This window comes from Muntiacus reevesi, chromosome 13 (genome assembly GCF_963930625.1).
Source record: "Muntiacus reevesi chromosome 13, mMunRee1.1, whole genome shotgun sequence".
In the NCBI taxonomy this organism is placed as follows: domain Eukaryota; kingdom Metazoa; phylum Chordata; class Mammalia; order Artiodactyla; family Cervidae; genus Muntiacus; species Muntiacus reevesi.
The window spans coordinates 60,253,900-60,276,969 of NC_089261.1; the positions used below are offsets into that span (position 1 = coordinate 60,253,900).

Below are 23,070 nucleotides of genomic sequence, written 5' to 3' on the forward strand. Positions count from 1 at the left end.
AGTTTGGATTTGCATTACTCCAATAATTTGTGATATACCTGTCATTCTTAAGCTCTGTTGCTAGGTATTTCCTCATAAATTTTTCCTAATCATTTGACCTAGGGTATTCCTTCCCTTTTATTTTCAAGAATCTTGAAGATATATAAGATATAAAACATATATGCATGAATATTTATGCTTATTAATTACATAGCCCACAGGGAAATTTGTCTTTGCAGTGCTGGTGGGATTTGTAAATGTATATTTGTATTTATGCATGTCCACATGTATATATGCACATGAGCCTTATTAATAATGGCATATTTTAGACTTTTGATGTGAATGCGAGCTTGAACATTAATGACCCTTGTTGTCAGCATGCACAAATGCAAATAAATGTTTCACTTCCTCTGTAAATATTGACCAAATATCTCAGTTCATGCCAAGCACTCTGCTGGTTACTGTCAATAGGTGAGAACTGAATGAATGTTAGTTTATAGACCCATGGAACCTGATCTTTTATTTCTGTAGAATCATACACCTGAAAAGGTCTTTTAAATAATTGTTTGCCTGTTAACCATCAGAAGTGTTGATATTTCAGTTTGAGCCTTACTTCTTTGTACAGTCACATCTATTTTTTCTTTTCTTAAAAAATTTTTTTTTGTTTGTTTTACATTGGAGTATAGGTGATTTAAAATGTTGTCTTATTTTTTTCTCATTATAATCTTTTTTGTCTCTTTCTTTCCATGTCTTTTTACTAGCCAGTCATCAAGTTATGAATCACTGATTCAGTGTATTAATTTATTCTGTTTCTTTGTTAAATGTATACCATGTGCTGTCGGACACAGAATCTGCTTCTGAAGCCAAAGAAGTTCTTTTCAAAAGAAAAGACTTTATGACTCTCTGGGTCCCAAGTTACTCTCTCTTTTAATTTGAATGCCTTTTTAAATTTTACCCTGTGTCTTCACTTTATTCTACCTCAGTGCCTAAAGTATAGTAAGTCCTCAACAGTGGTTATGAAATTAACAGGAAATTAAAAGTGATATAATTTCTAGCCCATGATCCTCTCATTTCTTCCCACCTTCTCCTTCCATTCATTTTATAGTCATCGTTTCCCTGTTTGCCTTTCCTGGGTGCGTGTTTTGATTACCTGTCTTCTCTCTTCTGCTTCCATGACTCCAGACACCACTGTGTTTTATTCTTACCACATTGACTGGTTGGGTTACCTCGTCCAGCCTTTATTGCTACCTCGGTGTTTTAATGGAATTCATCAAGCCTTGAAAGTTTCCTTTTTTCCCTTTTGCATGTAATTTTCCTTTAGTTGTCAAGTGAAGCGTCTTCTTTTCTCATTTGATCTCCAGCCCACCTGCAGGGCCTCTGGGTTGCCCTCTGGGGTTCCTGAGTTCCACGTGAGTGTTTGCTGGAGCTGATCATTTGCAGAGGGAAACAGTGAGACAGAGAGGATGACGAAAGCTGACTCATTCCTGCGTCTCGCCCCTCTCCTTCAGGAAGATGTGGGCAGTGCTCGGTGACAGCGCTGTGTGAGATTGGAGGAGGCAGGTGGGGGAGGGAAGACGAGTTTGATTTCGCCGTGGACAGCTGTCATCAGCTGCTCGCCAGTGAACTGGGGAGCACTCACCTTGTCTTTCCTACTGGTCAGAACCAATCTGATTTATTCAAGAAAAAAAACTGCTGGCCTGTAAATACTTTGATGAGATTACAGGTTTTTGTTAAAAGTTAGAAAGTATCGTGGTAATGACAGCTGTCACTGAGTTTTGATATGTTGGGAAAGTTTTAACACCTTGGGTTTTTCTTGAGATTTTTTACTGGAGTATAGTTGATTTACAATGTTGTGTTCAATTTGGGTGTATAGCAAAGTGAATCAGTTACATGTATATGTATATTCACACTTTTTTAGATTCTTTTCCCTTATAGGTCATTACAGAGTATTGAGTAGAGTTCCCTGTGGTATACAGTAGGTCCTTATTATTAATAGTTATTTATTTTATGTATAGTACTATGTATATGTCAGTCCCAATCTTCCAATTTATCCCTCCTCTCACTCGCCCCTGGTAGCCATTGGTTTGTTTTCTACACCTATAACTCCGCTTTATAAATTCATCTGTATCCTTTTTTAAGATTCCACATGTAAGCAATATCATAATGAAGTTTGTCTTCTTCTGTCTGACTCACTTCACTCAGTGTGATGCTCTCTAGGTCCGTCCATGTTGCTGCAAATGGTGTTGTTCGTCCTTTTTTATGGCTGAGTAATTTTCCTTTCTATGTGTGTACCACATCTATACCTGTCCCTCTGTTGGTGGACATTCAGGTTGCTTCCATGTCATGTCTTGACTATTTTAAACAGTGCTTCAGTGAGCATCAGGGTACATGTATCTTTTCGAATTATGATTTTCTCGGGATATATGCCCAGAAGTGGGATTGCTGGATCATATGGTAGCTCTAAGTTTAGTTTTTGAAGGAACCTCCATACTGTTTTCCATAGCTGCTATAACAATTTGCATCCCCACCAACAGTGTGGAAGGGTTCACTTTTCTCCGTACCTTCTCCGGCATTTATTGTTTGTAGATTTTTTTTTTGACGATGGCCATTCTGACAGTGTGAGGTGATACTCACGGTAGTTTTGATTTGCTCTTCTCTAATAATTAGTGAAGTTGGGCATCTTTTCATGTGTTTTTTAGCAGTCTGTATGTCTTCTTTGGAGAAGTGTCTATTTAGATCTTCCATCCAGTTTTTGATTCTTTTTTGATATGAAGGTTCATGAGCTGTTTATATATTTTGGAGATTAATCCCTTTTCAGTTACTTCATTTGCAAATATTTACTTCCATTCTGAGAGTTGTTGTTTTGTTTATTAATACCTTGGATATTTGAGTTTTTAGTTCCTAAGTGTAATGTCTGTTTTAGGCCAAGTCCAATCTATATCTGTAATTCTATATTAATTTCAAGTCAAATCAACCTAGGTATACTATTCCATCCTCAGCTACTCTATGCAAGGCACTGTGAAAGCTATTGAAAACACACACACCAAAAAACCCCAAATCAAAGCTAACCTAGTATTTTTCCTAGTATTATGTAGTATTTCCTAGTATTATGTAGGTAATATGTCTACGTATTTGGGGAGAGATGGAGGAACACAGGTCCACAGTTCTTAATCTGAGAATTCTGAGGTGGATGTGTATGAGAAAAGGTGGTATGGGACATAAATTGTCGAGCGTGTAACGGCTTTAGACAGGTTTGTGTAGAAACTACTTTTAACATAGTGACGTATGGATATTCATACTGACTGGGGAAAAAGCAGACCGAAATAACCTGATGTCAGGTCAGGCATTCAGATGTTTGGTTTTGGGAATTGTGAATGGGAGGATTTGGGCTTGTTTTAAATGTAATCAAATGTTAAAAGGAATTAATTATGAGTCAAATTCAGAAAAAGTGAATATCAGAGGGTGTGGAGAAAAAGGAACCCTCCTCCACTGTTGTTAGGAATATAAATTGGTGCACCCACCATGGAGAACAGTATGGAGGTTCCTTAAAAAAAACTGTGACTAAAATTTGAGCTGCCATATGATCTGTCAGTCTCACTCCTGGGCATATGTCAAGAAAAGATGAAACTGTAATTCAAAAAAGAGGCCTGGACCCCAGTGTTCATAGCAACACAGTTTACAATGGTTGACACATGGTAGCAATCCTAATACCCATCAACAGATGAATGGATAAAGAAGACATGGCACATATATAGAGTGGAATATTACTCAGCCATAAATATGATGCCATTTGCAGTAACATGGATAGACCTAGAGATTATCATACTACTTGAAGCAAGTCAGTTGGAGAAAGACAATTATCATCTAATATCTTTTTATATATGGAGTTTAAAATATACAAATGAGCTTATTTACAAAATAGAAAAAAATTCTTAGACATAGAAACAAACTTAATAGTTATCAAAGGAGATGTGGGGGGGGGAGATAAATTAGGAGTCTGGGGTTAACAGATACACACTGCTGTATGTAAATCAGGTAAGTAACAAGGACCTACTGTATAGAACAGGGAACTATAGTCAATATCTTGTAATAGCCTATAATGGTAAATAATCTGGGAAAGAATATATACATACACATAACTGAATGAATTTGCTGTATGGTTGAAACAAACACAACATTGCAAGTAAACTATAGTTCAATAGAAAAAAATGATGGAAAAAGAATACATAAGTTCAAAATATAACATTTTTAATGAAAGGAAATATCACTATGGGATAGTGACAGAAAAAAGGTGGGATTTTTTTTTTTTTCTTCTTATTTTGAAGTTCTGGATGGGACTTTATCTTGCTCACTGTTGACTCTGGGGCAGCTAGAATTTCACCTGCCATATATGTGATGAATAAATATTTGGGAGATGAGTCATTAATGAAGAGAAAGGGAAGAACTTCTCTCTCAGAGGGGACTTGTGCCTGAGGAGGGGATGAATTTGGTTTTTCGTGGGTAATAGTCAGGGGTCTGTTCTGATTTAGATGAGTACTCTACAATAAATTATGGGTTGGTAAGGTGAAGCTCGTTATGAAGCGTTATGTATCTATGCCTTACATGCTTGTTCAGCTGAGGAACTTGGACTTCATTTGATGACTTACTCTTAAGTGTGGATGGGAAAGACCTAAGATAATCAAAGTCACTTGAAAAATAAAAAGTAGAAAAAAATGATGGTGTTCAGGCTGTATTATGGTTGTGTGTGTGTCCTTATTAGGGGTGCTCAACATCCAGGCATCAAATTCAAGGCCATGTTGAAGAAGCAGAGATTAGTCTGAAGTGTGAAGAAAATGCAGACATTGGTCTGTTGAATTTGGAAAGTGACAGGGAAGAAGTTAAAGAAAAATTTCAAAATTATAATACTTGGTGATGAGAAATAGTGATCCCTTTGGCTGGAAGAGGAAAATTTGGAAAGAAGTTGCAGAGGCTGTAAAAATCCTATGACTTGACAGTTTGATTGGTTTATAGCCTTTAAATTTATTTATGTGATGCCTTTTGCACATCATGCGTGTGTTCATAGATGTAGTTTTTCTGGTTATTTAGTCCAGAGCTTTTAAGGACAGTGTGACAAGAAACAGGCACTTCTGCATATGACTTGAGTATGCATGGTCCATGTACTGTTTCCAAGTTGCTTTTGAACAAGGTTTATTTAAATTTATTTAAAAAAGTAAAAAGTGTTGAGTAGCATTAATTCCCCCATGCACCTTTCATTATGCATTAGCAATTAACTCTCCTTCTCTTGGTTGATGAATGTGAACTTGATCAATTATCTGATCGTAATTAGCAGCACAGAGTGATGATTATTGCTGAAGTAACATTCTTACTTCATTTCTCTACATTTGTCTTGCACTTCTCAGACAGCCATGTTAGTCTGCAGAATATGACTTGCTCTCTTGGCTTCTGGCTTTGAGGCCAAACTATTTTAGGTTTCTTTTTTTTTTTTTTTATTTTAGGTTTCTTAAATAGAGGAGTGTTGAAAAAAAATGCTCTGGTATTTCCAACTCTCTGGACATAGCCTTCTAGCCTCTAGGAGAAGGAAGGCGTGAGGTCTGGTCTTTTTCCCTCTAGCAGGCTCAAGCTCTGATTTTTGTTTTTTGACCATTTTTCTAACTCTTAGCAGGGCTGACCTCATTTTTCTCTGCTCTCATCATTTCCCTTCACAAAGGTGCCTCTCTGCTACTCTGATTCTTGAGTCTTCTAAACAGCCTTGTATAGACTGAAGGGCCTTGGCTGCCCTGGTTCTTTGAGCTCTAGAGAAAATCCAGAAAGAAGGTGTGTCTCTTTGCTGGGGCTGCCATACTCAAGGACCACAGACTGGGGGTCTTAAGCAAGAGAAATTAATTTTCTTATAGTTCTCAGGGCTGGTAATCTGAGACAGGGTGTTGGAGATCCGAGACAGGCTGTTGGCATGCTGGTTTCTCCTGAGAGCCCCTGCTCTTGGCTTGCAGACGGCTGTCTTCTCCTTCCGTTTTCTCATTGTCTTCCTTCTGTGTGTCTGTGGCTTGATCTCTGCTTATGAGGATACCAGTCTTATTGGATTAGGACCCACTCTCATGAGCTTGTTTTAACTTAACCACCTCTTTTAAAGACTTCAGTTACAAAACTGTTACATTCTGGGGTACTGGAGTTTAGGACTTCAACATATGCATTTTGGGGGACACAGAACAGACAAACAGGACATTCAGAAGTTTGAAGCTGAGTGAGGAGATGCAAGGGTTTCCCAGGTGGCTCAGTGGTAAAGGAATCCACCTGCTAATGGAGGAGATGTAAGAGACTCAGGTTCGATCCCTGGCTCGGGAAGATACCTCAGAGGAGGAAATGGCAACCCACTCCAGTATTCTTGCCTGGAGAATCTCAAGGACAGAGAAGCCTGGCAGGCTACAGTCCATAGGGTTACAGCGAGTAGGATACGACTGATCGACTGAGCATGCACACAAGGGGAAATAAAGGCCAAAACGTGAAAAAGAAGGAACAGAAATCCTCATTTTTGTAAGGAGTAATGAAACATAGTGTGTGCGGTATGTTACAACAGGCAGGGCACATGTAGGTATCATTGGTGATCTCCCAGTGAGACAGACTGGGACCTGGACCCTTGCTGCAATGCTTGCACACAGACAAATGTCTCCCTGAGACAAAGAAACATTGTGTTTGTCTTTGTCACATACAAGGAAACTGTTGTTGTTCAGTCTCAGTCGTGTCCAGCTCTTTGTGACCCCGTGGACTGCAGCACTCCAGGCTTCCCTGTCCTTCACCATCTCCTGGAGCTTGCTCAAACTCATGTCCATTGAGTTGGTGATGCCATCCAACCACCTCATTCTCGGTCGTCCCCTTCTCCTCCTGCCTCCAATCTTCAGGGTCTTTTCCAATAGTCGGCTCTGTATTAGGTGGCCAAAGTATTGGAGCTTCAGCTCAAAGAAACTGTAAAGGACTGCAAATATCTGCATGCATGCTCAATTGGCGCAAATCATGGGCAACAAGATACAGAAAGACCAAAAAATCCAGCTGCCACTTCTGAAGAGCCAGGAAGCAAAAGCACATGCCCCCCTGCACACTCGACCACCAAAAGGGAGGCAGACCACCTAAGCTACCCCTCCAGCCCAACCTCTGGGCCCCCCCCTACCCTCACCCTGTGTGAGGAACCAGCTCTCCTCCGACCTCGGGCTGTGAGCAGGGGGACCGGTTGTTTGTTCTTGCTCCCCCATGCTGCAGCAGGGTCCCCAGTAAAGTCTTGCCTGAATTTCTTGTCTGGCCTTAGTCAATTTCTATTAATTAAGGAAGGCCAAGGGACCTGGCCTGTATCGCCATCCTAGCACATGGGGAGAGACACTGTCCTGACCTCGGAGGCAGTGTCGAGACTCAGAGAAGGTTCCTGGCCTGCCCTGGGTCTCAGGGCTCAGGAGGGACTGGGCTGTGACTTGAACCCAGTTCTTTAGACTCTGGCTGGTACGGTTGGCACCGCTCCATACAGGGAGGCAAAAAAAAAAAAAAAAGGGAGAAAGTTCCCTTGGGTCCCTCGGCCTTTTTGGTGTGGTGTTTTGTTTTGGAAACTGCAGATTAGAGCCATGATCTCGGGACCAGCTAGTCCGGTTCTTGTTAGTTTTAGCATTTGTGGTGCAGAAAACAAACATACAGAAAGTTTCACCTCTTTTAAGAAATAAAAATATTAAGTCACATTTTTTGGGAGTCGTGATTTTATCATGGAAATTTCAAGTACAGAAAAGGTAAAGGGTACAATGAACTCCTGCATTCTTGTGCAGACTCAAAAATTTTCACGATTTTGCTACAGTCTCCTCATTCCCTTCCTCCTCCTTCAAGCAAATCTAAGATAGATTACTCTTACTCCTTTCAGTATGCAACATAAACAATTAAGGCATTTTCTTACATAACCCTAATGCCAGTCCAGGTTTCCTGATTGCCTCAAAAATGTCCTTTTTCAATTCGCTTGTTCACATCAGAATTCAAACAATCTTGTGTCCAACATACTAAGTTACATTTGCTGATACATTTTTTTGCCTTTATTTCTTGTCTGTTGTACTTTGAGATACTTTGTTTCCAGGTATCCACAGAGAGAGAATGCAGTGATTTGGTTCATTTTGATGTATAATTTTGATGCGATCCTCATTTGGAGTTTTAGTGCTTCTCTGGACAATGTATATACTGCCCTTAAGGAAACACAAAAGAAAACAGATTTTGCCTTACTTTTGATTAAGTGGTTTCCTTGGTCTTCAAGAATCATCCAAACAATTTCTATGTACCAGTCAGCATCATATTATTTTTAAAAGGTTAAAACTTGTCAAGAACAATCTCAAGAATACCTAAACATAAGAAATGTGAAAGATACAGTGCATCTTTACAAATTGCATTGGTATATGTGACGACTGCTTAACCAATGTTTTTTCATTACTGTTTACTCTTTACATTTTCTCCATGTGGAACTTTAATTTTTTCCCAGCTGCAACTCTTGAATACCAAGCTGCTAAGACAAGTTGGTAAACACTTGCTCTTGTCAAACATTATTTTTTATAGGCAACAGGAATGCTGTTAATGTGAGCTAGCAAGGATTCTGTGTGCAACTATTTGTCGACAGCTTTTCAGATTTGAATTACTGTATTTTGCTAACATTTTTTCTCTTCCAATAGGTATAAATGACCAAGGATTGTATCGAGTTGTGGGGGTGAGTTCAAAGGTCCAGAGACTTCTGAGTATGTTGATGGGTATGCCTCTTTTCTAATCATTTTCCATGCGTTATTTGTTGATGTTCGTTGACTTTACAACTTAATGTTTCATAGTGACGTAACTCAGAAATCCATTCTGTTCTTCTACTGCCTCCAGGAGTTTTCTCCTGAGCAGAGAGTTGGCTCAGATAAGTTGATTAGTGTTTGCTCAGGCCTCTCTTACTAAGAAAGGGAGGAAGAAAAGAAGACAGCTCATGGGTGAATGTCTTCTGCTTGCTTCTCCCAGGGAAGGAAAAGCCAGGCTTCTGATTTGCCTGGCTTCCAAATTGCCTGTGCAGTCTTGACAGTACATTTGGTTGGACAAGACCCCTGGGACTCGTTCGTTTTTCTGGAGCTCCCCAGCTGTCACTCGACAGCGAGGGTCTGATTCTCAGGGATTCATTGGTATTCACACTGGCTTGTTTGTATCAGGCTCTTCTCCAGAACCATGCCTTCTCCATCTGTGCTGATAACACAGTGTTCTTTGGCATCGCAGACGAGAGGAAGCCAGAAAGTGAATTCATTTCATTACCCCAGACATTATGCGAATGACAAAGTGCTTTTACATTACACTGCTGTCAGCTCGGTGCCACCTGTAAAAGGCCCCACTTCCCCCTGCACCCCGGCCCCAAGCAGGCTACCTCCTGGGGGGCTGATGATAACTCATCAGGCTTGAGGGCCCATGTGTCAAACCGATCTGTCATTATGACCTTGCTAAATATTAATTAATTTGCTATCTCACTTTAATCAATATTAACAATACCCTCAGGTATTCTATCAATGCATTTAAACCTGTCTGCCTCTTCAAGCGTTGTTGCAAAGGCTCTCTTTGAGGAAGCATGAACCAAACTGCCTAAAATCAGCTTGGGTGTTACAGATAGCATTGCTTGTTTGGCTGTGTTTGAATTCAGGATTTAATAATCAACAACCCTTTTTTTAGATATTAACCGCAGGAAAAATGACTCGTCATCACTTGGAAGAGCCTTATGAGAATACATTTGCATTTCATGAGCTGTTTTCATTTTCTGCCTCTCTGGTTTAACTTGGGTGTGCAATTTTGGCAGTCAGATTTTCCTTTTTACCATTAGTGAGCTCCAAATTAAATAGACTCAGGTTGCCAGTGGTTCAGTAGCAGCTGGCAGAGTTTAATGGGACAACAGCATCTGCTTTTAGTTAATTTTAAAATTAGAAACACTTCTCTCATTTCCAAGATGGTGTTATAGTGATTAGAACTGGAAGACGTTGTTGGTATCAGAAAGGGAGATTTGGTGGAAGGCCCACTTGGCAGTGAATGGGTCATAAGGATCCTAGGGTTATTTTGTTATCTTCTCGTCATGTTCAAGGGCAGCTCGAACAAGTGGGTGTCCCTGTGGTCACCCTGAGGTGTTAAGCTGCCTCCAGATTTGTTCTTAATCTCATAAAAGTCCACGTGATCATCAGTGTCCCTAGACCCAGGTGATACTTTGCTATGCTTGTGGGAAATGTCCCAAGGCGGTCCTTAACTTGCAAGGTGTTTAAAATATCTAAACCCTTAAAACTTCATGACCTGGAAAACTGTTTTCACTTTCCATGAGACTCAGGGTAGAGAAGTCCAGGACACAAGCGTGACACCGCCACATTTAAGTCGCTGGCAAAAGAAATGCTGTGCTTTCAGTAATGTTATTCTGCCATCAGAGGAAATCAGGGAATTAACACAAGGGAAAGATACTGATTTGTTATTTTTCTTATTAAGTAATGCATTTAAGGGAACAGTGCTGGATAAATTTATTTTACTTATTTATTTACTTTTAAATTTATTTATTTTATTATCTCTAAATAATTCCTAGTGTGAATTTAAGGTGGTCAGTCACAAACTTTGGATTTTCATTAGCATTAACATCATTTTTTGTTACTTTATGTTAACAACTCAAACTTTAGTTCTTAAGATTCATTCACTGTTTCGAGTGAGTTTTAAGATGGCCTTAAGAGGTTTCTTTCCTTTCTTTCTGATTCAGCGAGTGTATAGATTGAACTAATTTATACCTTTTCAGAAAAAGAATTTTAGAATTTCTGAATAGTTGTGTACATTCTATCCCATAGATGTTTTTTCTTTCCAACTTTTCCCAACCTCTCTACACTGTTTCAAAGTTATATGTGTTAAAGAGAAAAAGTTGGATGAGTCTGCTAGATTTTTAACTTTGCTCTTTTGTAACAATCTGTTTTTTCCTCCTATAACTTATTAATTCTGTTAATTTTTCCTGTTTGTGATACTAGGTAGTTATTTTTAAAAATATGTATTTATTTGTTTATTTTTAAAAAACAATTTTTTAAAAATTTTGAAACAATCTCAAGCCTACAGAAAAATTGCAACTATCCTACAATGGAGTCCCATAATAACCTTTCCTCAGATTTACTAAGTTTTAACATTTTAGGCAGTTATTTTTTAAAAATTTCTGTTCCTCTAGATAATGTTTATTTCAAATTTGATTGTTTTCAAAATGTTTTTGTTCATAATGCATTTTTTCTTTGCAGAAATGAAGAATAATATAACTTCTTAAGAATCTGAGAATAAATTCTAAGTTGTTTTATATTTTTTGACAGGGACTTGTGTGTTTTTTTTTTTTCCTTTGGCCTGATTCTTTGTAGTTCTTAAGAACCAATCATATACTTTGCTATTATTTTTCTATTATTGCCATTTTTTCATAAAATATTTTTGTGTTTAAAATATTTTTCTGCACTTTTTAAATATTCCTGTGTTAAACGTTGGTGATAATTTCTAGAAGAAAGGTGCATGCTCAATATCTTGCATATATTTCCTTGCTTGTCTCTCTTGGGTATGTTTTCACTCTTCACATTTAAGATTGCAACAGAGAAAAATATTTCTTCTTCCTCCTCCTCCTCTTCGTTCCCCTCCTCCTTTTCCTCTCCGTCCTTCCCTCCCTGTTCCTGTTTGCCTGTCCCCTTCCTTCTCCTCTCTCCACCACCCAGGAAATGCTGATGGCAGTTGACCATGGAAGGCCCTCTAAACAGACACGTTGTCTGTGCTGCTCCGGGTGGGGTAGAGGAGGGGAAGCTGCCTTCCCCCAGAGGAGAGTTGTTCTCTTGGCCCGTCTCCATCCCCTGGGGCAGAAGGCTGCGGTCTGCTGAGTTTTCCAGCAGCCTCCCAGCTTTCCCGCGGACCATGCTGCTCAAGGTTCCACAAAACCATGCCTCAGTGCCTGCCTTCCCCTTCCATGTGTTTTGCTTTTCCTCCTTCTTTCTCTTCTCTTTTCTCTAACAGAGGGCACACATAATCTGTTAAAAGTTTTTTTGGTTTGTTTGTTTTTTTATGGGAAACTTGAGGCAGTTGGGAAAGGCGGGGAGAAGCAGCAGATGAGGTGTCTTTGGGTGAGTCATGGTTTTGTGTAGTAAGTGGGGTGAGAATGTAACAGACGCATTGCAGTCGCTATCGGTAGGTTGGAACTGAGCTGAGGTGCAGTCGTTCTGTGTACTTGCTTCTCCACGGTGGAATGAGAGCGTCAGAGCGGTGCTGGGAAAATTCAGTGGTAGCTTGTGTGTGCTGCTGAATCTTCTGTCTGTTTCTAAGTTTAATTTGTAGAAACAGCTGGATGATTTAAGACACAGAACCATTAGAAAGCCAGAAATCAAACTGATTCAGAGTTGTTTTCTGTAAACCTATTATGTTGTTTACTTTGTTTGTAGGATGACTTTTTACATAGACTGAGGGGAAAAGAAAAATAATGGAGCTGAGAAAGCTTCTGGTTTTGGATTATAAAGGATATTCTCAAAACTCATTCAGTCACTATGCATCTCCAGCTACTTTAGGACCCAAGTCAGTGTCCAGGAAGATGTCAGCATTTTGGGCTGGGCTGAAAGTTTCCAGTTTCAAAAAAAAAAAAGATGACCACTGGTTATATAATTATGAAACATCTATCCAAATAAAAAGTCAACTCTTTGTGCCTCTGCTTACTAGTTTAGGTTTTAAACTAATCCATGTGGTGTAATATTCCTTGGTCAAAGAAAAAACAGAATTTCTACCTTATTTATAGTAGAGCATATATTCTAATTGAACACTCTAAATGCATTTTTAAGTTTGAATACAAAATAAGTCACTAAAAAATTTATCTAGTCCCAGTGCATCCACAGATTGTCAAGAGCTGCTAGGGATGGGTGATTGAGTTATTTGAAAACAATGAAAATTTAATGGAGGAGTAATACCATGGACGCTATGTAGCCATTGGTTTCTATTGTGACAGCTCCTTTTTATTCCATAAATACAAAAGATGGCTTATTTTCCCATAGAAAGACTATGCTTCTCAAAATACAGAATGATGGTCAAAAGCTGAAAGTAAAAGATTTCCTTTCAAAGCCTCCTGGATTTTAAAATGGTGATTTGCTGGTAGCAAGTTGATTGAAAATGTTATCTGACTTGTATGAGATTTAAATAATTGATTTAATGAGAGTGAGAATATTCAGTTACTGCAGTAATTGGTTGGCAAAGCCTTTAGAGCAGAATTATTTAGTCCTAGTTATAAAGGATTGCACCTTTAATCAGGGTGCTTAATTTGATTTCTTGAATGTATCTGTGGCTTGTCTGACAAGCGCAGTGACAAATGAGTTCTGAATTGTAGGAACCGATCAAAATGTAATCAGTGTCAATTGCCATTGTTGTAGTTTATTGCATCTTGCTGTCAGTTGCTGTAATCAAGGGCTGTTGAAGTGCTTTAAAAAGTCTCTAGACTTTTGAGTAATTGACTTCATATATCTGATGTTATGGCTGTGAAATAACCATCACTTCCTGTTTTACTTTATTTTCGAAAAATTTGAGGATAGCATTGTATTGTCACGCATCCTTTCTCTTTTAAGGGGCATGTGTGAACTTAATGTACTGTTCCGTTTGAACAGGATCTTCTTTTTGAGCTTTAATTTGAAAAGGGTATGCCAATAAAGTGTTTCCTTGCATATTTAGATAAATATAGTGCAATGAAGGAAAAAAACCCTGAAACGACTAGTTTTTTTGGGAACCTTAGTTGAAACATTCCGGAGTGAGGGAGAAATAAGTCTCTTTCACAAATCTCTTATTTTCTCCTTTGCATGGTCGGAGTGTAGAAACTCATACCAGTTTCTGTTGATCGACGGATGTCATTCATCATAACCCATTTATTGCTTCTCTCTTTGGGTAGAATGCTTATACTTTTGGTGACTCAGTTGTGGTGATTACCTGCACATTTAACGATTTATGGAAATCTGCATACAGCTCTGATTGACTTTCATGCTCTCAATAGAGTGTTTATGTTACCTCCATTGTGCACGGGAAGAGCTGAAGTTCAGATAGGTTAGAACTGACTTGGAGTGGTGAAGCTGGTCAGGTTTGCAGCGGGACTTAAGCCTAGGTGTGTGATTCCTTGATGCACTCTCTTCCCTGCTTCTGGGTCACAGCCAAGTGCAGTAGCCCAGCCTTCCAAGGCTCGGAGATGCCACCACCCTCAGAATGCTTGCCTTTCCCACCATCTTTTTTTTTTTTTTTTATTTCAGAACTGACTTTTTCTTTTTCAAAATTAACTGTACATTCCATCCTCTCCTCCCTCTCCTGCCCCTTCTCCTTCAGCTCTTCTTGTTCTTTTTTTTAGTGCATGTTTTACATCTTCTTTAGAGCTTACTAGGTATTTGAAAGGCCATTTGGAAGAAACACATTATTAATGTAATTTCAAGACAAAACTAATTTAGAATGTCAGAAATGTTTTGTAGAGGCTTCCAATAAATAGCTCCTGGATGAGTGTGTAAATTGTAATGTTAATATGAAAGATTACTCATAAAAGACTTTTTAAGTTTATGTGTCATTGTATTTCTGTTTTGGTTGATCATGTATTAGTCTTTGGAGAGAGAGTATGATGAGTGCAAACCTTACAAGTGTGGGACCAGACTTAGAAAAAGGACCAACTCCTTCTTCTCCACTGAGTTGTTGATCTTATGGTAATTTTAACGTTAAGGGTGCTGTTTGCCCTGTCATAATACAGTAACAACAATGCCACCCAAAGCAAGTTCAAATATATAGGCACTTTATATGTTACATGCTATAAGCCATGACTGCTGAGTAGTATAATCGTAGTAGTAATAGCGATATATGCTTTGCAGCTGTGAATACTAAAATGCTTTGCTAAGATCTTCCATACTTCTGGCCCAACCCTTACCCTTTTACTTTGATCTCCACTACAGATTTTCTGAAGTGCTAGAAATGTCTGAGAATAGAACATGGCTTGTAATATGATAAGAAATTGTATGTAATTTTTTTATAGGAAACCACAGAATTCAATATTTATGGTTTGGCTGTTTAAGAATCTTAAGCATTGTCAACCAGTCAAGAGGGCCTCTGAATGGTCAGGTTTTAATATTTGTTTCTTCCTTGCTTGCTCACTAGATGTGAAGACCTGCAATGAGGTAGACCTGGAGAATTCCATAGACTGGGAAGTGAAGACAATAACAAGTGCCCTGAAGCAGTATTTGAGGTGAGCTTCTCTTGGTAGCAAGGGGGGAAGAGCAGACTGGGTGTCTAACACATAGCCGATGCTGACTCTGCATGTGTGACTCAAAAGTCAAAGTTTATGTGAAAGTATATTTGTGAGGTACCTAATGATGCTCCAGGAAGTGTGGTCCACAGTCAGTGAACATCAGCTGACAGATCAATTGCAACTGAAAAGAATTGGAAGAGACTTGGGTTTTGAAATGCGGATGTGAGTTTTCGGAATTAAACGCTCTGAAACAGTGAGGAAGAAGGCTATTTATTCCATTCGTTGAATCTTTTCTTTGTGTTGTAGTCTAAAGTGAAGATATCTTAATTTAAATGTAAACCCTATGAAATTAAACACTTATGATAATGACACAAAGATACAAAACTATTTGAAAAGAAGTTTAATTGATGAGGTGTTTTTTAAAGATGAACTTTGAGTTTTACATATTTGCTATAGAGTTCAAAGAAGGTTCAGCATTTCTATGAGCATTCACCTTTCTTGAAAAAATAAAGGAGCTGAATGATCACAAAGCTGGAGGTTAGATGAAGGACAAGTACATGGAGCAAAGGAATGGAAAATAGTCACAATTGTGCTTCCTAGGCTGTGGGTCTGCTGGGGACTTTGATTTTTGTCTAGCAGTCAAATGGCACTGCCTCCCCAGCATGAGTTCTTTTTAACCAACACACAGGATTATTTTTCAGGGAAATGCTATCTGGGTTCCAACAAGCACATTAGAGTCAACTTTTAGTATGTATTTTATATCTTAAAAATTTCAAACGTATAGGCAGGAAGATGAATATAATGACTTTTCATAGCCCCAGTATCCTGCTTCTTCAGTTTTCAACATTCGACACTTCTTGTTTCATCAGTCTCCCTACTGCCACTTTTTGGGGCTAATAGTTTAGAGATTTTCTAAACCATCATATTGCTGCACTCATAAATATTTGAGTGTATCTCAGAAAAGATAAGGACTTTAAAAAAGGGACCAAATAAAAAAGACAAAATGTATCACACATGTGTGTTCAGTTGTGTCCAGCTCTTTGCAACCCCTTGGACTGTAGCCTGCCAGGCTCCTCTGTCCATGGGATTTTCCAGGTAAGAATACTGGAGTGGGTTGCCATTTCCTCCTCCAGGGATTTCCAGTAATTCCTCAAATGCTGGGACAATGAGAGGGCCTCCCTTGTTTCCAAAATGTCTCACGTTGGATGAGAAGCCAACTGATGTAGTGATAACATAATGAGTTGTATATGGGAAACTTGTCATTTTTATTACTGCTTCTCCAACATTAGCTATAGTTAGGGGATTTCCGTGGTGGTTTGGTGGTGAAGAATCTGCCTTCCAGTGCAGGCGACTTGGATTCAATCTCTAGTCAGGGCACTAGGATTCCACGTGTTGCGGGGCAACCAAGCCCATGAATGGTGATTACTGAGCCCATGGGCCGCAGGAAATAGCCCACGAGCCACAAGGAAGACCCAGAGCAGCCAAAATCTTAAAAAAACAAGCCTATAAAAACCCCAAGACTTAATTCTTATTTTTTTATGCCGCATTGCTTGGCTAGACATACTGCAGTGATGTAAGTAGCATGAAGATATATAGATACAAATTCATTTTTATATTGGAAATGAAATACTCTCTATGGGATTTCTAAGCGATCTCATTTCCCCCCCTCTTTTGGGAACCCTTTAACTTTCATTCTCTGACAGATGAAACATTTTCCTTTATCACTACTTCCTGCTTGATCCTGTTTTGAAACAAAACCGGAGCTTTGCTTTTTGATCGCGACTTCTTTTTCTTTATTTAGTCTGTAGTGTAATTCGTTTTATTTTTCTTCTTTGAGTATAGCGGATAAAGGGGGGAGAGAGAGAGAGAGAGAGGGGAAATAAGAGAACAGCTTTTCTTCACTAGTGTTTCTAAGTTTCAGCATCACTGTCTCTAGTTGTCATTGTGTGTGTGTGTGTGTGTGTATTCTGCAGCATCAGACATTGTACGTAAGATAAAATAGTGGCTACAAGGGCCTGGTGGAGGGGCGAGACTGGTGTTAGAGGGGACAAACCCATAATGAGTAGTAAATAGGCCGTAGAGATGTAATGCACAGTATAATGAATGCAGACAACAATAGTGGACTATAATTATGTAATGTGATAAGTATTGCTACATTGGTTATCACATCACAATATATAAATTATCAAAATAACACACTGTGCACCTTCCACTTATCTAATGTTCCAAGTGAAATTTATTCAGTAAAAAATTAAATGTAGGGAGCATAGTCTGTAAATATATTTTTTCATGTTTTGCTAAGCAATTTTATTGAAGTGTATTGATGTACAATAAGCTGCATATATTCATAGAATATATTTTGAGCAGCTCGACGTGCTTGTATGTCTGTGAAGCCGTCAGCAAAGTCAGGATGGTGAACCTGCCGTCAGGGGTTCCTCAAGCCCCTTTGGGTTCCCTCTCTCGCACGCTTCTCTTCTCGTTCCCTCATCCCGGGCAAACCACTTGGTTTGCTGTCACTATACATGAATTGACATTTCCTGTAATTTCATGTAAATGGAGTCATAGAGCATGTACTTTTAAAAATCTGGATTCTTGGGCTTCCCTGGTGGTCCAGAGGGTGAGACTCGGCTCTTCCAACACAGGGGGCACTGGTTCCATCCCTGGTCGGGAAACTAGGGTCCCACATGCTGCATGGCCAAAAAAGTAAAAAAAAATAAAATCTGGGTTCTTTCTCTTGGTATAATTCATGATTCACCTACGTTGAGGCAAGCACCAGTTGTCCATTCCTTCTTGATGCTAACTGGTGTTCCTTTTTATGGATATACCACAAATTTCTTCTTTTATCCTCTTACCTGTTAATAGATACTTGCATTATTTGTTGCTTTTGGCTGTTTTAAATAAAGCTACTTTAAAAACCTTTGTGTATAAATCTTTTCAGTGAACTTGGGCTTCCCAGGTGGTGCCAGTGGTAAAGAATCCTCCTGCCAGTGCCGGAGATACAAGAAACTGGTGTTTGATCCCTGGATTGGGAAGATCTCCTGGAGAAGGAAATGGCAATTCACTTCAGTATTCTTGCCTGGAAAATTCCAGGCACAGAGGAGCCTGGCAGGCTACAGTCCATGGGGTCACAAAGAATCGGGCACAGCTGAGCACTGAGGCTTTCATTTCTCTTGGGTGAATCCTAAGAGTATAGTGCCTGGGTCTTACGATAGGTCTATATTTAACTTTTGGGGAAACTGGCAAGCTTCTTTCCAGAGTGGCTATATTTTTTTACATTCAGTTCAGTTCAGTTCAGTCACTCACTCATACTGACTCTTTGCAACCCAATGAATCGCAGCATGCCAGGCTTCCCTGTCCATCACCAACTCCCGGAGTTTACTCAAACTCATGTCCATTGAGTCGGTGATGCCATCCAGCCATCTCATCCTCTGTAGTCCCCTCCTCCTCCTGCCCCCAATCCCTCCCAGCATCAGGGTCTTTTCCAATGAGTCAACTCTTCGCATGAGGTGGCCAAAGTACTGGAGTTTCAGCTTCAGCATCCGTCCTTCCAATGAACACCCAGGATTGATCTCCTTTAGGATGGACTGGTTGGATCTCCTTGTAGTCCAAGGGACTCTCAAGAGTCTTCTCCAACACCACAGTTCAAAAGCATCAATTCTTTAGTGCTCAGCTTTCTTTACAGTCCAACTCTCACCTCCATACTTGACCACTGGAGAAACCATAGCCTTGACTAGACGGATCTTTGTTGGCAAAGTAATGGCTCTGCTTTTTAATATGCTGTCTAGGTTCGTCATAACTTTCCTTCCAAGGAGTAAGTGTCTTTTAATTTCATGGCTGCAGTCACCATCTGCAGTGATTTTGGAGCCCAGAAAAATAAACTCAGCCACTGTTTCCCCATCTATTTCCCATGAGGTGATGGGACCATATGCCATTATCTTAGTTTTCTGAATGTTGAGCTTTAAGCCAACTTTTTCACTCTCCTCTTCCACTTTCATCAAGAGGCTCTTTAGTTCTTCACTTTCTGCCATAAGGGTGGTGTCATCTGCATATCTGAAGTTATTGATATTTCTCCTGGCAATCTTGATTCTAAATGTTTTAAGAAGTTTTTATCTTTTATGTTTCCAGATTGCCCTCCAGAAAGGGGATGCAGATTGAAAACTCATCTTCATGTTCTTTAAGTGTTTATAGAGTTTGAAGATCTGGTCTTTTAAAATTTAAGATACATATAAATGTCAATTGAACTAACATTTTGTTGACCACAGGATGAAATCTACTATTTATGTAATCTGCTTTGTAGAAAATTAAAATGATTTTTTTAAAGTTGTCATCAATTTTATTTTATATCTGTATTGTTTCATAGGCATATATCAAAATTGAGTATTATATTTTTATAAGAGATATAAGAGGAGGGGGCTTGATTTCTTGAAGTTTATTTAATCTTTTCCATATATTTTTTGTGGCATCTTCAATTAATACCCTAGGGGTGATTTTCAGTATTATCTGTTTGGTTGGATAAAATGTTTGACTTTAAATAAGTCTGTGGAAGGAAGTTTTATATATGAAATCAGATGTTTGTAAAGGTACTTTCCAAGATTAAATGTGAAATGCTTAGATCTGATAGGAGTTTGTGACTACTTAAGCTTTTGATAATGCCTGGTGCAGATAACACTTAATAAAGGAATCAAAAAAAAAATAATAAAGGAATCCATTTGAATGATGTATCTTTTTTGATATGTAAAAGTATTTCTTGGGGAGTTTTGAACATAAAGACATGCATGACATATTGAATATCCTTTTATAAAAAGTGCAAAGAGAGGTGACCTGTTTGTTTTTGGTAATTCTGAGTTCTCTTTTCCATGTAGGAGTCTTCCAGAGCCGCTGATGACCTATGAGCTACATGGAGATTTCATTGTTCCAGCCAGTAAGTATTGTGGCGACGTGATAGAAACAGTTCTATGGTTAACTGTGTATATACTAAAATTTCCACTAAATGGAAACTGAATTTTGATTTAAATCTCACTAATTTAATTTCCATTTAAATTTCCACTAAATCTCATTTCCACTAAAATGAGAGATTTATTTTTATTTGTTATAATCTGTATTAAAAATGGAAATCACTTTAGGAAGTGTTTGACATTTTCCCCCCTTTTAGAAGATGAAAAAAGGAATAATTGATATATGCATTCATACATTCACAGATGTTTATTTATTGCCTACTGTGCTCTGGTCCCTAGTAGATAATGAATATATTGAGCTGTGAAAGGATTTCTGCCCCCAGAAGTGAATGCTGTAGCAAATATTGGGGTTCACAGGTCACCCTATACCATAATATGTATAATAATGTCATGAGCACAATGTGATGGGAACACAGAAATAGTTAACTTGCACAAGGTTGGGGAGATTAGCAGATTTGGAGAGATTAGCAGGTTGGAAATGACTTCACATAGAAGGATATTTAGATGGAAACTGCAAGCAGAAGGAATATTGTGAGCTCATGCCAGAATCCCACACAATATTTGGTAGAGAGTGAATTCTATGTGATAAAACGTTAAATGAAAAAGGCTTATAGTTGGTAGAATTTTAATTTGTGATTACATTTTTTGTGAGTCATACTCATTTCTTGTTTTCTTTCTATTATATACTCAATTATACTCTGTTATACACACTCAGTTTTTATATTTGACACACGGTGTTTAATCATCATAGTCCTCCTAAATATTCTGGTGTTAGGAATTTAATAGTTAAGGAAAGGAAAGTTGGGATATGTTAAGTACCTTGCCGGGTTATAGAGAGCTTTATTTAAAATTCAAAACCCCAGTTCTGTTGGCTAAAACCTGGTATTGGTTTTCACAGGTGCACTGACGGTAGCTGTAATTGTATTTTCATTTCCGTTTATTTTTTTCCCTTGAATGTATTCCATAGTTTAATCTGTTGAAAACCTTAGAGCAATCCCTTTGGGTCCTATGTTACTGCTGCCCAAACATTGCTTTAAATGTTATCTCCTTGTGAGGTCCCTGCTCCAGCCAGCATGAAGGTTCCTGGGAGGTCGCAGAAAGAAGTAATGGGTCAGCCCAGTTAGATTCTGCATATAAAACAGGCGTTTGCAAAAGGCAAAAATATGGTTCTATTCGCTTTTGTTTTCACATGGAAGAGGATTTTTTTTAAAAAAGGGAATCAGTATGATCAAGGAAGTGGGGGAAAGTTTTCTTGGCAAAAACTCAAGCAAATGCTTAGTTGTTTTGAATTCTTCCCTGTGGCATTTCTGGCAACCCAGGGAAAGAGAAATTAAACTCTCGTTGGAGGACAATTGTTTCATGTTGTTTGCCTCCAAGACTGGAAAAAGCAGAAGAGTGCCAGTTTTAATCTAAAATCCTTTGAGAATTGGAGAAAGATAAAGTGATTATGGAATAAAGGTTTCAGTTACCATAAGTTAGTATCATTATCACGCCTTGTAACTGAAGCCAGTATGTTTGAAATTGTAACATCAATGTATTTTTACCAGATGTAGAGTAGGAGTTCCCAAGTGATTGCTAAGCCCTAGGAGGTGAGTTTCAGGAGTTGTTGAGACTGTCCTTTAACAATGTGGAAGAAGAGATTGTGTAAGTACAAAAGGTAGCATCACCTTCTAGACCAGTACCTTATTTTTTGCTTCTGGACTTTGTGGGGATCCCACACAGCGGGCTCTCAGTTCCTGACCGGTAATCAAACCCGTACCCTCTGCTGTGGAAGCTCAAAGTCCTAACCACTGGACGCCAGAAAAATCCTTCCCTTCATTTTTTTCCTTGTCAGTTTCTTTCCTGTAGAGGTCTATTGAGAACTTGTGAGTTCATTTCTGGAGTATATGATACAAATAGAAATTTTCTCTTTTTGTAGTCATCACAGAAAAGAATTTTTTTTCTTCTTCATTCTTGGAAAAAAAAAAGCAAAAACCTACTGATCCATGTTGAATGCGTCAAGAAATTAAAAAAATTTTTTTTTTCTTAGTAAAATTAAGAGCATCCAATAAACCGTTTCAGCTGATGGAGTTAACTTAAAATTGCTAAAGAAACTGGAAACCATCTGTGTAGGAAAATCACTCCTCTGTGACTCCTGCACACACACAATGCTTCACTTCTGGTCACCAAATGTGTGGGTTTTCCCCCATACCAACCTGTTCTGTGATGCCAGCTGAGCAGCCTGCAGTTGGATTCAGTTCTGATTCTGTCTGCCTGGAGTTGACCTCTGATCCCACAAGTTAAGGACTTGGTCCTACAAGACTGCCTTCCAATTAAGATGCCTGTCTCAAGTCCCAGGTTATTCCTGGTACTTTTGCCTGACCAGCCACAAGTTCACTTTCTTATAACCTGTCTTGGACATGATAATTTGTTAGAGTGGTTCATAGAACTCGTGGAAATGCAAGTGTCCATTTATTTACCAGCTTATGGTAATGCATTAATAAAGGATATGATGAAGCATGCAGATACATGGTCAGGTTCATAGGGCAAAGTCCAGATGTCTCCTGAGTGTAGGAGTGTTAGACCCATGAAGCTGGGATGTGCCACCCTCCTGCAGTTTAGATATGTTCATTCACTTGGAAGCTCTCTATACCCTTCGCTGCTGCTGCAAAGTCGCTTCAGTCGGGTCCAACTCTTCTCGACCGCATGGACTGCAGCCTACCAGGCTCCTCCGTCCATGGGATTTTCCAGGCAAGAGTAGTGGAGTGGGTTGCCATTGCCTTCTCCGATACCCTGTGCTAGAGGGACTTTTTATGAAGGCTTCATCCTGTAGGCATGATGGATTATTAATTCCATTTCTTGGCCCTCTCCAGAGAATGGTGGATGGACCTGAAAATTCAAGCTTCTTTCTGG

At 38.9% G+C, this 23,070-nt stretch overlaps 1 protein-coding gene across 3 annotated transcripts in view; it reads left to right on the forward strand.

Moving 5' to 3' along the window:
* Nucleotides 1-23,070, forward strand: part of ARHGAP10 (Rho GTPase activating protein 10) — a 357,872-nt gene that overhangs the window by 214,819 nt on the left and 119,983 nt on the right. For 2 of the 3 annotated variants that reach the window (XM_065904302.1, XM_065904299.1), the window contains 3 exons: nt 8,661-8,735; nt 15,133-15,220; nt 20,086-20,144. In XM_065904302.1, the coding sequence (XP_065760374.1) occupies nt 8,661-8,735; nt 15,133-15,220; nt 20,086-20,144 (222 nt within the window). The remainder of the gene's footprint in view (nt 1-8,660; nt 8,736-15,132; nt 15,221-20,085; nt 20,145-23,070) is intronic. The other variant, XM_065904301.1, reaches the window with a different exon arrangement.